This window comes from Candida margitis (assembly GCF_024628925.1).
Source record: "Candida margitis strain CBS 14175 chromosome Unknown scaffold2, whole genome shotgun sequence".
Classification (NCBI taxonomy): domain Eukaryota; kingdom Fungi; phylum Ascomycota; class Pichiomycetes; order Serinales; family Debaryomycetaceae; genus Lodderomyces; species Lodderomyces margitis.
The window spans coordinates 15,209-31,606 of record NW_026261802.1 but is presented as its reverse complement, the minus strand read 5'-3'; the positions used below and the strand labels follow the sequence as shown (position 1 = coordinate 31,606).

General features: G+C 39.4%; 3 protein-coding genes across 3 annotated transcripts; 1 reads left to right on the top strand and 2 right to left on the bottom strand. All coding sequences in view use genetic code 12, as the record gives it.

Moving 5' to 3' along the window:
• Positions 1 to 1,351: 1,351 nt before the first annotated feature.
• On the bottom strand, positions 1,352 to 2,314 carry CANMA_002071 (endonuclease/exonuclease/phosphatase family protein; the record flags this gene model as incomplete). The annotated part of the gene is made up of 1 exon (XM_051814100.1): positions 1,352 to 2,314. One exon carries the CDS (start codon positions 2,312 to 2,314, stop codon positions 1,352 to 1,354), a length of 963 nt encoding a protein of 320 aa, XP_051672148.1.
• Positions 2,315 to 3,245: 931 nt separating this feature from the next.
• LCB4 (sphinganine kinase) lies at positions 3,246 to 4,901 on the top strand (the record flags this gene model as incomplete). The annotated part of the gene is made up of 1 exon (XM_051814099.1): positions 3,246 to 4,901. One exon carries the CDS (start codon positions 3,246 to 3,248, stop codon positions 4,899 to 4,901), a length of 1,656 nt encoding a protein of 551 aa, XP_051672147.1.
• A 1,071-nt stretch (positions 4,902 to 5,972) lies between these two features.
• Positions 5,973 to 8,078, bottom strand: PXA2 (ATP-binding cassette long-chain fatty acid transporter; the record flags this gene model as incomplete). Its single annotated transcript, XM_051814098.1, has 1 exon — positions 5,973 to 8,078. The coding sequence occupies one exon, from the start codon at positions 8,076 to 8,078 to the stop codon at positions 5,973 to 5,975; it is 2,106 nt and encodes a 701-aa protein (XP_051672146.1).
• Between the last annotated feature and the right edge of the window lie 8,320 nt (positions 8,079 to 16,398).

Here is a 16,398-nt window from a genome sequence, read left to right as displayed (position 1 = left end):
AGAACATCAGTAAATACACAACATTCAAGACAAGCGTTTAGGAACCTCCAAATGGAACTGCTTAATACGCTAGCTCCTTCAGTATGATTTGAGAGTACCTTTTGCCAAAACAGTGCGCCGCATAACCGTTTGGTTAGTGGGCGTAAAACCAAAAAGAGGTCACTTTTCCGCGTTAATAAATTTTTATGCTTTAGACTATTTTTTTCTTTTGTAATTGTTTTTATTTCCGTGGTCGTGCATTTACACACAACCAACAGTTAACTACTCACTCACAACCCTAAGAAAATGTACCTGAGCCATTTTATCAACTCTTTGTCTTACATCAAAAAAACCACAAATAGAATACTGTTCATCTTCCTTTTCTTCTTTGTTATTTGTTATTGTTACTGCTACTATAATTGTCTTTTGCCAAAAGGGTAAATCTTTTAAATTGATGAGCTGTTAACTCCACTTTTGGTTTGTGTTTTGGTTTGTTGTATTGCATGTCCAAACAATTACTTTTGAGTAACTGTTCAATGGTTTACGTCATCTAGTGGGTGAGAACTTTTGTGTTGTATTTTTAACTCCCGTGAGCAAATTGTTTAACAATATTTCACCAGCATTCTACAACTAAACTACAACTATGAATACGAAGATGTCATAGCATATACAGATGACAGTAATAGTTCAGAATGAAAGGGATGAAGTGGAAGTGATACCTTGATCACAGATCACAAAGCTAACCCAATTATATTGTGTGCATTGTTTAGCAGCTATGATTCAGTTGGTGATGCCAAATCAAAGTCATTCTTTCAAGCCTGGGAACAAGAGTCAGAAGGGGCTCTGCAGGAAGGGAGGGGATTGAAGCATATTCACCAGCCAAGAAAGCTTAACCGCTTTTACTGCCTATAAATACGTTATGCCTAGAATATTATATCTTTTTTGAAACTAAGACAAACGATCTAACGTCTCAATCGTAAATAAAACCATTTTCGGGGTAGCTAATGATTACACAAAACCAATACTATTAGCCAACCTTGTTGCTATGAAATATTATCAAGTTTTTACTCTCGAGTGCTTTGCGTTTGACCTCGGTTAACTGGTTTCCATTCTACTGCAATCACTAAACACACCTCGACACAAAAAATTTGAAAGCCTAATTCAATAGAGCTATAAAGAAAAGTTTCAAAACTTTGTATAAGGATTTACGCACAAAAAGAGAAAAAAAATGGTGGCGAAGCTTAAAAATAGCAAACTTGTAAGGTATAAACAAAACAATAAAACCTTCACTAGAAATGGACAATGGCTTTCACAGCGGCCCATTTCGATCCCGAAAACACACCCAGCCTCATACCTAACCCTACATCAAAGCTTATATCTCAACAATTGCTATCACCGGACGATGATCACTACATAAACACTCTTGTCCACCAGCACTACCACCACCACCACAATATTGACTCTGTGTAGTATGGTACATTATAGGTACATTCTTACTCGTCCAAACAAAATCAATTATTGACTCGCCATCACCACCATTACTGAAACCTGTACATGTTCTTCGTTCACCTTCAATTTTTTGAGCCTTGACTCCTGATTCTTGTAAATATTTGCTCAACGACTGGTAGCCTTCGGCACTAGGTTCACTGTTTAGATCTCCTGTCAACACCAGTTTTGCCACTGGCGCCTCATTCATCAACTTAACAATCAATAACGAACTTTGCTTTCTAGCTTCTTTCCCACGATGATCGAAATGAGTATTAAACATATTGAGTGTTTTATGGGCAACTTTACGATTCTTTAAGATAGCGTTGGTGACAATTCGGTTCAATGCCGCATCCCAGCTCTTGCTGGGCTTACTAGGAGTTTCACTTAACCAGAAAGTCTTTGTGAACACCGGTTCCCAGTCTTGTTTATTGTATAGTATCGGTGAATATTCTCCTTGGGTATCACCATTATCCCTGCCAACGCCAAAGTATGTCCATTCTGGTCCTAATCCTTGCAAAATATCCTGTAACTGGTTATGCAACACCTCTTGAAGCGCTACTATTGCAGGTAAATTGGGATTAGCCGTCGCTTGTTTAATCAATTGGATAACTCCCAGTCTTCTCTCTGACCATGGTTTCTCTCCATCAACAAGGTTCTTTGTATCGAAACGGATATTATGGGTATATATCAACACCTGTAGTGGGGTGGATGTGTCAGATGAAGATGCATCAGTAGCTTGGGCGATTTGTTGTTTATCCTTATCAGTATAGGTTTTGGTGCCAGTATGTTTAGTCACCTCTTTTCCTACGAAATGACCAACCTTTTTAGCTGCGTTAATATAATTCATGTTATTTAAAGTGAAGTAGGACTGGTGCAGTTCTTCTCATTTGTGTAGTTATCGTGTGAGTTGAATTCATGTTTTAAATAATTTCCCCACGAAATTTCATAGCAAATATAAAAGATAATAAAAAAAAAATAAAATATATCAATCAAGTGAGAAAGACCCCCAAAAGGACCCCCAAAAGGACCCCACAAAATTCCATAGATGGTGCCACTTTGACCTGTTCATGCTTTAAAATCCCCCATATTTTGCTGACCGGTGTTTCAAAAGGCAAGCCAATGATCGAAGATATGATATCTGGAATGTCGTAATCTGGTCAATGCCGCCGCATAATATATTTCAATTTTTGAGGGATATTCAGATTCAGCACTGGAAAATAAATGCACTTAAATAGCTTCACCTTGTCGTAGCCACTTACTCCTTTGAACCCACTGAGATTGACTTGAATCGACCTTTTCTGTGTCATGATTTGCAATAAAAGTCGGCAAAACACGTCGGATCTGCATTTTGTGGAGGTTTTTTTTTCTCTCTACAAAAAGTAAAAGTAGAGAAAAGACACGTCTATTTAGCTCTTCAACCTTCCCAAAAGGGCAAGTACGGGTTATTTTCACAAAAAGAAAAGACAATAGTGGAATAAAACTGAAAATAGAATTAGAATTTTGATAGATTTATCGATAGATAGAGAGATAGATAGGTAAAATAAATTAAATAAATTAAGAAGTGAATTCATTTATATATCCGATTTTCCCTCTATGGTTAGATGATTTTTACATGCAAAAAAAAATTTAATCATACGTGTAGGAAAGAAAATAAAACCCTAAAAAAATAATAACCAGACTGATTTCTCGCGTTTATGCCAAACTTGATACAGTTTTTTATACGCCCAATAGACGTATTCCTCAAGAATATATATTCATCTGTGTCTCAATTCTTCAGAATGATTGCGTCTTCATCACTGTTGAATAGAAGATTATCATCGGAGCAGCTTTTGTACCACAAAATAGACCTCATTAATGTCACATTAGCATCACAAGGGATCGTTGTGGGAGGTCGACTGTCTGCAAAGACAAAGGGACAGCAAAACGGGCAGGTTCTGCATGTTTCTATTGATGTCAATGAGGATGTTGGCAGAGAGGATACTTCTGGTGGCAGATTCTGGAATGTATGCTGCAGCTGTTTTGCAACGGGATCAGGACAAGCATCAACCAAGAAGATTCCTCAATTTATTTCTTACAAGAACATTTTATACGTTGAACCCTTGGGCCCTGAAGTAAATCATGAAGTTAAATTGACATTCGTTACTCCCAACCACGTTGATTATTTGAAAAGTGCATCTAAATTGTCTATTGATACGATTAAAGTGCAAGTGCAGAATTTTGACCCTCAAAAGCATCCTCAGGAAACGGTGACTAGCCATATCAGAAACAAAGCGTACCCCTATAAAGTTTTGCAACAGCCATCAGTATTGATATTAATCAACCCTCATGGTGGACAGGGTAATGCGGTAAAGATCTATAATCGCGATATAAAGCCAATCCTACAAGCTGCCCATTGCAACATCACTTACCAAGAGACCCAGTATTCGGGACATGCAACTAATATCGGTAAAGAAATGAACATTGACGACTATGATGTAGTTTTGTGCTGTTCCGGGGACGGAACTCCCCATGAAGTGATTAACGGGTTCTATCAACGTGAAGATAAGGGTGTTGCTGCATTTAATAAAATGATTATAACACAATTGCCTTGTGGATCAGGAAATGCTTTGACCTTGAGTACGTTGGGAGGATCAGGCGCTGCCCAGATTGCAACCTGGCTCATGCTTAAATCAAAACCAAGCAAAGTTGACTTGATGGCGGTGACCCAAGGAACAAGAGACAACGAAATTACCAAGTTGTCATTCTTAAGTCAGTGTTATGGTATTGTCGCTGATTCCGATATTGGAACCGAACATTTACGATGGTTGGGTGCTATTCGATTTGAAATTGGTATTATGCAAAAGGTCCTTACATTTGCCAAATATCCCTGTGATTTATACGTTGAATCATGGACCAAGGACAAGTCACAAATTGCTCAGCATGTTGAGCAACACATGGCCAGCACCAATACTCAAAGTTCCAATACCGAGCTACGTGTTGTCACAAAGGAAGATTTGCAACTACGCTATCCATCGTTGAATGATCCAGTGCCATCGCATTGGAAACCCGTTCCTCAATCAATCACTGACAAGCTCAATATCTTTTACGTTGGAAACATGCCATATGTCTCAGCCGATGCGCAATTCTTCCCTGCTGCATTGCCTGATGACGGGCACATGGATATGGTGATTACCGACACCAATGCCTCCTTATTGGACGTGGCCTCGATTTTGTTGAATGTGGAAAAAGGTACGCACGTGGATGCAGACAATGTCATACATGCCAAAGTTAAATCGTACCGTTTAGTGCCAAGATTGCAAAGCACTGCTAATCATTACATCTCAGTCGATGGTGAAAGCTTTCCTGTTGAAGCGCTACAAGTTGAGGTTTTGCCTAGCATTATGACGGTGTTGTTGTATGATGGTAGGTTTACTGAAACCGTGTTGACGGAATAAAGATTAGATTGGATTGGATTGGATTGGATATGGAGCTCTGTAGACTAGATTAGATAGTAAACTATTTTTATTGATAGCCCAAGAGCATTGTAGTGTAGATAATAGAATGAGCGTAGGGCTCATGAAAAAACGGTGCAGAACTGCCCCAGCAAATGGATTAAAGCTGTCTGGGTGAGGCTAAAAAGAGGGAGAGAGAAATGATGATTTGATACTATAATCTTGATCCAAATATAGAACACAATATTTACATACATTTTTATATCATTATTCCGCCAATATGAACCAATCCTCCGAGATTACAAGGCTTATCTCCCTGACATTAATCTGGCAGATCTAGGAATCCCCAAAACATATACCGACCCATAGTGGGAACATTAAGATCCACCGCCGACGTTTGCAGATTCGACCTCTGTTCCATAAACATCAATTCTTGTCGCGATCACACCCCAATATCCTTGTGTCCCCTCACAATGAACCACCTTTAGAAGACTAAAGGAGGAGAAAACGAAATTCACATCCTCGTATGATAAATTCACGTTTACCTGCCTACCTTATGGAGCTCAAAACGCGCCATATTGTAATGGATCATATTTACAATAGGATTCCTGCAATAATGACCTGATTTGATCATGCTAATTTCAGTCCTGTTCTTAATTCCTCATTATAATTAGACCTTGGAATCTGGTCTATTTCCTACCTAGTTTTATATAGTCCTATAATTTATTTCTACACAACTATAATGCATTCTGCTATCATTGCTAATTATCATTCGTATTTACTGCTGCTTAGAAAAAGAAAAGTGTTCAAGCGATGTTTAAAAAACAATTTCCTCAATTTGGTTGAATTTATACAAAAGATTTAGTTTGTCGGGATGGGGCTGGGGGAGAGTGCACGACGTGCAACAGAAGTAAGAGGAAGCAATTATAAAACAGCACTAAGTTAATCTGATCAAATATTTTGGGTGTAGTTATTACAACGGCAGAGGTTGACGATTGTTTTGAAAAACAAGCCTACGTGAGTCATACAGCAATTACAACTTGCAAAACTATTCTTAAATTATTTACTAGGCACCTAGTTAGAGCTTCTACTAATTGCCTTCTTTTCGTATCTTTGATGTTGCAACTTGGAGACATTCTTCAACTCGGCCAATCGCTCCTTTAACGCCGGGATATCACGCAACACCTTCTCTAAAGCTACTCTCTCCTTCTCCAACTTCAATCTCTTGTCAGCATCCAATTTGCCGAAAAAGTATCCCCCTTTGCCGTCAAACTTCAACAAGTACTTGTGGAAATGCCACAATGCAGGTCGATGGGCAACGGACAACAAAGTGATGCCCAAGCTTTGAGCATGCTCGTACATAAACTGCTCCATATCGGGGCTCACTGCAGATGTGCATTCGTCCAAGACGGCAAACTTGGGTTCGTGATAGTATAGCCTGGCCATGGCCAACCGTTGTTGAGCACCTGTCGACAATTCCTCCTCCCAGTTTTTGACCTCGTTGAGCTGGTCAACAAAATCGTCCAATTTTAGTACCCGCAATATCGCTTGCAATTCCTCATCTGATTTCTTTTGTTGGTCAGTCGAATGAGGGTAGATCATTTGCTCCTTTAATGAACCCTGTAGCAAGTAGGCCCTTTGTGGAATGTAAAACATGTTTTCGGCAGTGGGGATGGTAATGGTACCTTCCTTCACCGGCCATAAACCACCAAGCATTCTAAAGAGCGACGATTTACCTGATCCGTTGGGTCCTGCGATCAACAAATGATCACCTGATTTGATCGAAAAGCTCAAGCTTGCAATAAGCGTAACATCAGCCGGTGTCAACAACCTAACCTTATCAAACATAATCTCGTCATTGTTGTACTGTACATTTGAAGTGATGTCTTTTCTCCTCAGAGCCACATCAGCCAACGTGTCTTGGAAATCAGACACTCTTGTTGCATGGCCAACTATTTGAAGCAAGTATCTCCTAGCGTAAATTAACCTATCCAATGAGTCAGAAGCACTAAGCAATAATCGCCTATTAGTAATGAACTTCCCAGCGGCGTTATTGTCATCTTCCTCTCCTAAGTACTTGGCAATAAAAATAGGTGCCGAACACAACACCAACCCAGCAGCACCCCAGAAATACTTGACAATAAAAGTTTGTGCAATTTCATGGATACCCTTCTTCCAATACTCTTGTTTCGAAAATCTTTCCAAAGTGTAGTAGCAGTAATCAATATAATCCAATTCACGATAATGGCCTCGCAAGAATGCAATTTCCTCATTATTGGAAACAATTTTGGAGTGAGCCGATCTCAATTTTCCTTCCAAATTAGCACGCTCACTAGCCAATTTAGCAAATGGTGGCGAGAAAAATCGAATAATCATGGTTGAGAAATGGGCCAAGATTCCCAACGCAAGGGTACCTTCACCATTGCCCACCCCACTTTTGCTCAATTGACGGGCACATAAAACCAAATCCAACGTTGGCTTCAATAGCTGGCCTGGTAAACTACTCAACGCAGAAGCTAATCTTGAGACATCGGTGGTGATTCTCTGATTTGGGTCGGTGATTTTGTTGCCACTCAAGTGGATCAATGAGTAGTAATTTGTATCCAAATTGTCGGGTAAATAGTCTTTCAAGATTGAGCTATTCAAGTTTTCTCTGATACCTTTTCTCATATTCAGTCTTGTCCAGGATAACAAAGCATTATTTAAAGACGCTGGAATTCCAATCAACATCCATGCTAAAAGGTATTTGCTAAACACTCTCAATCTTTTGGAGACCAAAGCGCCGACCAACTGACCATCTAAAGTGGCCACTTTTATTGTCAAGAAGGCACGAGTCACTAACAAAACCAAGTGGGCAATTAAATATCCCACGGTCTTGTCATGAAATGTGGGGATAATAGCATGAAACAAGCGGTCAAAAGCTTGACGAGAGAGTTTGGGGTGAGCTGAATTGCTGCTCAGTGATGATCCCTCAACCTGTTGCGACTTCTCCTTCTTCTTGTCTGATGATGATGATGACGATGATGACGACGATGATCCAGTACTGGCAGCACCGGAAAATGCCGCAGTTATTAGAATGATGTAAGATGTGTTTAAAAGAAGTGACCTGTTGGACCTATACACTTTCAAAAGTGAAAGGGCCATGTTGTTATCTTTGAGTCTTGAATTTGTCACCGACATTGTTGGTTGACCCCACAAAAAGAATTAGAACTTTATTGATTTGGATTAGTGGAAGTTGTTAATTATGATAGATGATCTATGTGCAAATAATATAACTTGATAGACTATTGATGGTTGCTGAAATAAAATGTATTGACCTTTCGATGTTGCAGAATTTCAGTTGTATTGGCTTCAACAGTTATCCAAACTTTATCACCCATTTTTCTTGAAACTAAAAGAAAAAGCTTTTCCCTTTCTTGTTTCTCTTTTTTCTTGCTTTCATCACGTGTGAGAGATTAAATGTCGCGAAAGAGTTTGACAAGTGCTTCTCTTGCGACATATAATGAATTTGTCAACAAGAAGATAACCACAATCACCCCAATTGCCGCAAATGCACCGATTTAGAACAATAAGACGGGGTTAAGATCTACAGTAAGCATGTTTAAAACATCGCTGTTATGGCCCTTCCATTTTAGATCCTTATTTTATCCGAAAATGTGCCAGAAGTGCCGTATGCTTCTGGTTATGGAACATTTCATTGTAACAACATTTCATTGTTTTAGTGCTGGGACGTTTGGAATGGCTTAGTGTGTGGGTAACTTATTCACAGTGTTTAGGAGCTGCCCCTTGAGTTAGTAAAGCCATTTTACTCAGTAAAACAAGCCCGATACAGAGTTCGTTGAAATCTGTTTCCCCCTGTTTCCAACAAGGCGTAAGTATGAATTGTGTTCGGTAGGCAACGGAATTAAGCAACAAACACCCGTACATTCGGTTTTTTGTATTGTGTATTTTGTTATTGTTAGTTTCTCAATATTTTCTTAACTTGCTATTGTTTACTCCCCATTGTTCAATAGCTAGGTAGCGCCTAAACCTGTAAAATGTAAACAATAAGGTACGAAACTCCTATAAACATGAAATCACTGCGTAAGTGTAGGTGTGTAACTAAGTTTTGCCTCTTATCAGATGCAAAATGCCGTATAGGGTCAAGGTCAGATAGAAGAAGATCCTTGGAGTTTAAACTTAGAAACGTACGGTTCTTTTGCGGAGAATTTCCTATTGTTCAACTTCTTTTAAGAGTTGTAAAAGCCTTGATTTCGGAATAATTTACACGTGTGTGGTTTCGTTTCTTTTTTTCTTTCGTCAGCGGTATTATTGTTTAAAAGTTTAAGACAATAGCTCAGCTTCACATACAGAGCAGTTGTTTGTGGTAGTAATAACTCTATCCTATCGCTTGCAAAAACATAAACGGGCCGCTTACTCCAAAGCTACAAGAGCATTACGTTTGCCGAACAATAAGATCGAACAAATCTTTGGTTCGTGTACGTTTCAATTGATTCCGCTCTTTCCAGTACGCATTTACGGAGAATTCTTTTGATAAAGCAGTGAGAGAGCTTCTCCACCACGTTGAGCCAATAGGATGCCTACACTCCTCTAGACTATGTTCGTTTCTTTTGAACTATATTATGTGTATGTACTTTTTGCCGTACATTCTCACATGCTGTGAAAGTATGGTTTCGCTAGTTGGTTGCTGAAATTTGACAAAACCAAAGTAAAACTGAAATAATTGATAATACTTCAACAATAGATATAGGTTGTCCTTAACTACAGAAGGGGCTGAAATTATTAGACAAAGGATTAGGGCTATTTTGCCACTTCTATATATATGAACCGACATTTTTCCTGATTTTAATCTCATAAATTGAGCCTACCAATTTCGGTGGTTCCTCTCTCCAGTGCTTTACCCACCACTTTACCCACGATTCCACGCTGAACAACTGATAGTCACAACTACGTGATTACACTCCAGGACACATACGTCATTACAGAACATTCCAGCATCATCAGTTCTTCAAACTAACATTAGTGTTTCGGAGGAGGTACAAAATCAGAAAAGGTAGAGCAAAACTAGCCTGCCATCTTACAGCACTGCTCAACGACCCTACAAATAGAAGCAGGCCACATCATCAGAGAAATTGAGTTACTCGTTTTGCTGATATAAACTATTGAGTGGAAAACATAACTCAGAAATACAGACAAACAACCATATAGAGGTGTCTTTTACTCATCAAGTGGCCATCATCTCAACAGTCAAAGTTTCTGTCTCTTCATCATTCAAAGGGGGGTAAAAAACGCAATTCATTGAAAAAATTGGATTTTGTGTACTGTTTGCAACTGTACACAGAGAGCAAGAAAATAAATAATAATTTTTGCCCATCAGCCCTGCGAAATTAAAAATAACTCATAGTCATTGACTGATAGACATTAAATAATAACCTCAGTACCTCGCTTGACCTTACATATACTCATCTACAATTGATAATATCCATTTAGTTTTAATTTTGCAACCATAGCTGTCACCAATCCCGTTTCCTCATCGTATTCGGAGAAATAAAAAATTTTTTCGATTTCGTCAAGGCTCGTTTGTGAGAGAGTCCCTTTTTGTTTTCTTAATCCTCGAAGAACAAGAACAATAAAACTCGACACCCACAAAACTAAATACATTCAATTAAAACCGAAAGGAGGAAAGTAAGTTAACTTTTTCTTTTTTCCCCTTTGCTTTTGGGCGCTACAGCCTATAGTCATCAGTATCATATCACTCCACACATATTCCTATAGTCCCCAATTCCTTTGTTTACAATTAATCACAGAATTGTTGTCAGTGTTGTTCAAGGGTTATACTTAGTAACATACAACCCAAATGATATCTACCTTTTTCTTGAGTGTGTATGTAACATTAACCAATCTATTTAAAGCAACAAACAAAAAATATAACAACAACAATTAAGTACAATAGAAAGAGACTAAAACTAAAAGACTAAAACTAAAAAAGTGGTATACACAGTGAAATTATTACACAAAATCTACTACTACAAACAATACAAAATTTCATTTAAACACACACTCAAAGAAACAATGTTGGATTTTATAAAAAGTAAACCACTTTATATACAACAACACATCCACACCCTATTACAAAAAAGAGCTTCCTCCAGCGACAACAACAACAGCAGCAACACAGGTATTCCAAGTAGCAGTGGTAACCTTCCATCAGCAACCACAACATCCTCAGATACACCTTCAACGTCACATACACTACCATCATCATCTTCGCTATCACCATCAGCCACTTCTGCTTCGCCTAGTTCACAGTTAGATACAGATTCCTCATCGAGTTTACACACATCATCATCATCATCATCATCATCATCATCTACTGAGAGTTCTTTTCCCCTGTCTTCTTTTCAATCTACAAGTAAGACACCTTCATTTTCATCAAGCACAACAACACCGCCCACAGTGTCGTCGTCCATCGCAACTACGTCAGATCCGACTACATCACCAACTGAAGGAGTTCTGGAAACAACTCCAAGTACTAGTTCATTCGTTAATTCACCGTCGTCTTCAAGTTCAGTTCCAACATCAAGTTCGATTCCAACGACAAGTCAAAGCTCATCCAGCATGTCTAGCTCAATCCCAACAGAAACCACCTCGAGCTCGACGCCAAGCTCAAGCTCAAGCCTGTCAATCCCAACATCAAGTTCAGAAACTCTGTCTAGTTCAACGTCTTTGGTGCAGCCGTCAAGTACAGAGATAAGCTCGTCTTCCTCAAGTGATACGAGTAGCAGTTCAAGTTTTTCTTCTGACACGTCAATTTCCTCGACCTCATCAGAAACATTTCCCTCATCGAGCACTTCTGCGTCATCATTATCATCTTCAACATCTTCAGAGAGTACCAGCGCCAGCTTTTCATCATCATCGACGGAGTCCAGCAGTTTTATACCAAGTTCAACCAGTGAAAGTTTAAGTTCATCTTCATCTTCAACAAGTGAGACGTCAAGCTCATCTTTCTCGTCCGACACATCATCATCATCATCCTTTTCAAGTAGTATCACCACCAGTAGTTCAGAAAGTTCGAACTCCTCAACAGACTCCAGCTCATCTAGCTTTGCAACCTCAAGTTCAAGCTCATCATCCTTCCCCTCATCAACCTCGGATCTGTCATCATCATCATCATCATCATCATCATCATCATCAAGTTCAAGCTCCTTTTCCAGTTTATCGTCGAGAACTTCTTCACGCCAAGCTTCATCATCACTGACAGAAATTGCCACAACTTCGTCTGCATCTTCATCCAGAAGTCGGTCATCATCCACACCTTCGTCAACACAGGATCTGTCGTCGACTGAAATTTCTGAAACTTCGACATCTTCAGCCACAAACACACCTTCATCATCTACTTCCTTGGGTAAACACAGCTCTATTTCATCATTTACATCGCAATCTACTTCGATCCATACTTACCCAGATACAACAATTACTTCAGTTGTTGCTATACAAACTTCGGCAGTCGTATCAACCGACCTGGGCTCTACTGCTTCACGTAACTCAAAACTTATTGGTGGACTAGTTGGTTCAATTGGAGGTACAATTGTCATTGGCTGTCTCGTTGTGTTATTCTTATTTCTCAAGAAGCGTAAAAGAAAGATTACCAACCAATCACCCGATTTCAATGGCGGAGCTGCAACTAATAGGTTGGGTACAGGAGATGACGAAGAAGACACTTCATTGGATGACAAGAATGACCACATTTTCCATGATTCACCTAATGGCAACATGAAACAATCGAAATTTGGCTGGTTGACATCAATATTTTCGAAAAACAACAACGGGTCTGGAAATGGATCAGGAGCTAATGGAGCTGCCATCACAGGTAGCGGTGCTGTTGCTGGGGTAGGTGCTGCAGTCGCTGCCAATAGGTCAAATACGTTCAAGAGGTTGAGAAATAACGATGATTTGGAGAATCAAACATATGGTGCCGCGACACAAACAAACAATGGTGATGGTCTTGAAGGTGATGCAGACGATGATGGGTTTGCCTATAGAGGAGTAACAAACTCCAACAATTTGGACTCAATATTCCGATCCAACGGTAACACCTCATCGAATGCGAGAAACTCAGCCTATTACGGTAAGAACTCAACTAGAGGGTCATCGATATCGGGAACTGGTGATACCTTTGTCAACTCGGCTGATAGTCCACAAGTGCCGACTTCCCTGGGAGTGTTGCCAAATGATCAAACAAGGATGAATTCATATGGACACCCGTTGGCAAATCCTAATGATTTTAATTTTGAAGAATATCCTCAAGGTGGGAATGTGAGAACTGGTTCGGTTTCTGGTGGTACTGCTAGAGAAGCCACAGCAACGGCTGGTGTATCTGCTGCCGCAGCTGCCGCAGCGCATCATGAACATCCTTATCCCACAACTGCAAGTTCTGAATACGAGTCTGACGCCGTGGCCAACAGAAACCAATCTCAGTCTCGCCATCAAGGTCCCTACCATGACAATGAAAACGACGCTGCCCTGATGTCATCGTCGGATTCCTCTGATGGCGATTTCCATCCAAGTGACTACGACGATGAGCTGTTTATTTTACCTGGTGATGACACAGCCCGTACACGCGGTGCAGGTGCAGGCTACTCACAACCTCCGCCACAGCATCGTGGAGGATACGTTGTTCCCCATGAGCAGTACCAGCAGAACCAACTGCCCTTTGAAGACAGCCAGCAGAAACAAAGGCCAGCAACACGTGGAGTACATGGTCTGAATCACCCATATGCGCGCCAGGGTATAGCGCCACCACCGCAACACTACACGGGAAATGAATTTGGATCGGGACCGTATGGTTCTAATAATTCTTTGTCAAGGTTCCAGGAGGATATCTCATAAGATTAGAGAGAGAACGAGAGCGTGCGTAAAAGAGAAGAAACCTAGTTTTATATTGCATTTAATATTTTTTTTAGTTCGTTTATAAATAGTTTAAAGTTTTGGGTAAAAAGTATATCGATGGTTTGTAGTTTTTTTGATGATACGCATGCAATTCCATGCAAGTGAAGGTTTAATGATAGACCAAACAGGAAAATATGCAGGTCCGTGTTGTTCATTTCACGCATACGCTCACTAGCCACAACGGTTAATGCTTTTACTAGCCTCGTTACTACGCTCCTTTTTTTCTCAGGTAGATACAGTCGTATGAGACATTCGTTTGGTGTGAGGCACAGGCGGTTGCATTGCTCTCCTGTGGACCTCAAAAGCTTATGGGATTCAAGAAAATGATTCAGAGCTAAATGAAGAATTAAGGATTGGGTTTGCACGAAAAGTAGCTGAACAAACCGTTAATGCTCATACTTTAAACGTTAACTTTGCGAAACTATACTATGCACATTGAATTTATTAAATATTATATTTGAAATAAACTGACAGGGATAAGTTAGAGCTGGGGGAGGAGGGACTAAAGCCTAATTCTAATACTTTTTAGGCTAAAGTTTCCTCCTTCGAAAGATTATTTTACAATCTGGACTAGGCAAACAAAGTTTTGGAGAACACCCTCGTTTCATGCACGAGAGGTGTTTAGTTTTAAAGTAGAAAAATCCCGAAAGTAGTTGTTGAACTTACCAATTACATCATCACTGTATGTTTTCATCCGTTTCCAATCAGTTGGAGCCACTACAGCTCTCACCTAGATGTCTCCATGTCTCGTAACATGAAAATACATGTTCAAACTTGCTGATTCAAAATGAGTTTATAGTGAAATACAATATCATGTCGCTCTCGAGCTGGCAAGAACAAAACTATCCAGAAAGCCTGCACTTGTTGAATTTTTTTTTTTTCAGAAAGGATGACATTTTGCGCATAGTTTAAAAGTCAAACTAAACGACTTGCTTAAACTTAATCTCAAAAATGTATGCAGTCTCGGCTAAAACATACATTAATTATATAACGAGGAGTCTCTTATTCTCACCTCACTTCGAACTTAAACTTTTCTTCCAAGCAAAAAAGAACCACTGTACTAACTGTTGCTTCAGTTGGTCCATTCCTTCCTAACCATTTCTTTACCTTTCGAAATTGGATTAAAGTTTTTGAAAATCTAACAAACGTCTCATTTCTAAACTTGCAACCACGAAAAAGCGCGGATTTAAGCTTTTAGTTGGTCAATCATTTTCCTTCTTTTGTGAGTTTCACGATGGTTGATACTATCTTACCCCGCTTTGAATAACAACGATGATCGTATCCCACCTCTGTATGTGCACCTCCACCCTTGTTACAGTTGTGCATGCTTTTTATTGTTGCATAGAGAGAATGGTGCCGGAAATGTGTCTCAATTCAAATGTAACAAAAACGAACTTCACTTGAAATTTAACCGTTGTGCGTTTATGGTTAAATATGGTACGATTTTTTTCTCTCTTCTACCCAGTAGCTTTTTTGGCAATGCTTACATGTTCCATCAAAGCCAGAATCAGAGCTTCATAATCTATTATGCAGTGAAACCAGATGCAACTATATCAAAGAAGTAAGTGTGAATGGGCGGTAGTGTTTGTGTTTTTTACAAGCTGAAGCTGTGATTGTACTACAGCAATCTGCTGCAACATGGTTTATTTCTAAATCATCTCTAATTTTGCTAGTAATGTAAGACTACATTGTGCCTATGCTAGTATGTTAGGAAAAATACAAGCATAGCCACAACTTTATATTCTGCATGGTGTGGGATATTACATTTTAGTCTATTAGATGTGTTGAAAGAGCCAACCTTTGTGTTTTCACTGTGCGACAATACGGATTAACTTTTAACCGAACAAATTCCTGCAAACAAGCTATCTTACGCCATCTTTGACCTTTGCATAAACAAGCCTTCGCAAATCGTGTGAGCTTCACTGAATCTAATTTTGATGGTGCTACAGTTTGTCCTTTTGCTTTGAGTTTGTGATCAATCTGCAGAGTTATGAATATCCAAATCATTTCCGTTGGCGTAATGTAACATAAATTTGGCCTTGGGTGTGGACTAGAGGCAACTCAAGCAATATAGCAAATACATACAACAATAGCACCATATAGTTGCTACTGCCGGATGTATTCGAAAATTTTCAACTAACTCGGCATAGTACTGATGATCTTTGTTCTTTTGTCAAAAACCGGGGAGATTGCCCTGGTAACAAACAAAGAAGTCATCATTACTGTCTTGCTAATGGCACCCAGGAGCGATGTGTGGTAGAAGCAACATAATCCTTATAAAGTATTGAAGCATTCGTTCTACTTTTGGAAAAAAAAAGGTCCCTGAAACGGCCCGAATCTTACCAATATTCCTCGCCGTGTTTGCCTGCAGCGTTTTCTAGTTCTGTTTCTTAATGACACGGTTCAAAAATAGATTCGCCTAAACTTATGCCAATAATACAATTTTGCGTAACGATTTCAAACATTAACGCCGAAACAAGTGGCAAAAAGCTCTTATTTTTAACACCTGTTGCATTCCATGTGTGAAAAGAAGTATTATCATTCATTAGTT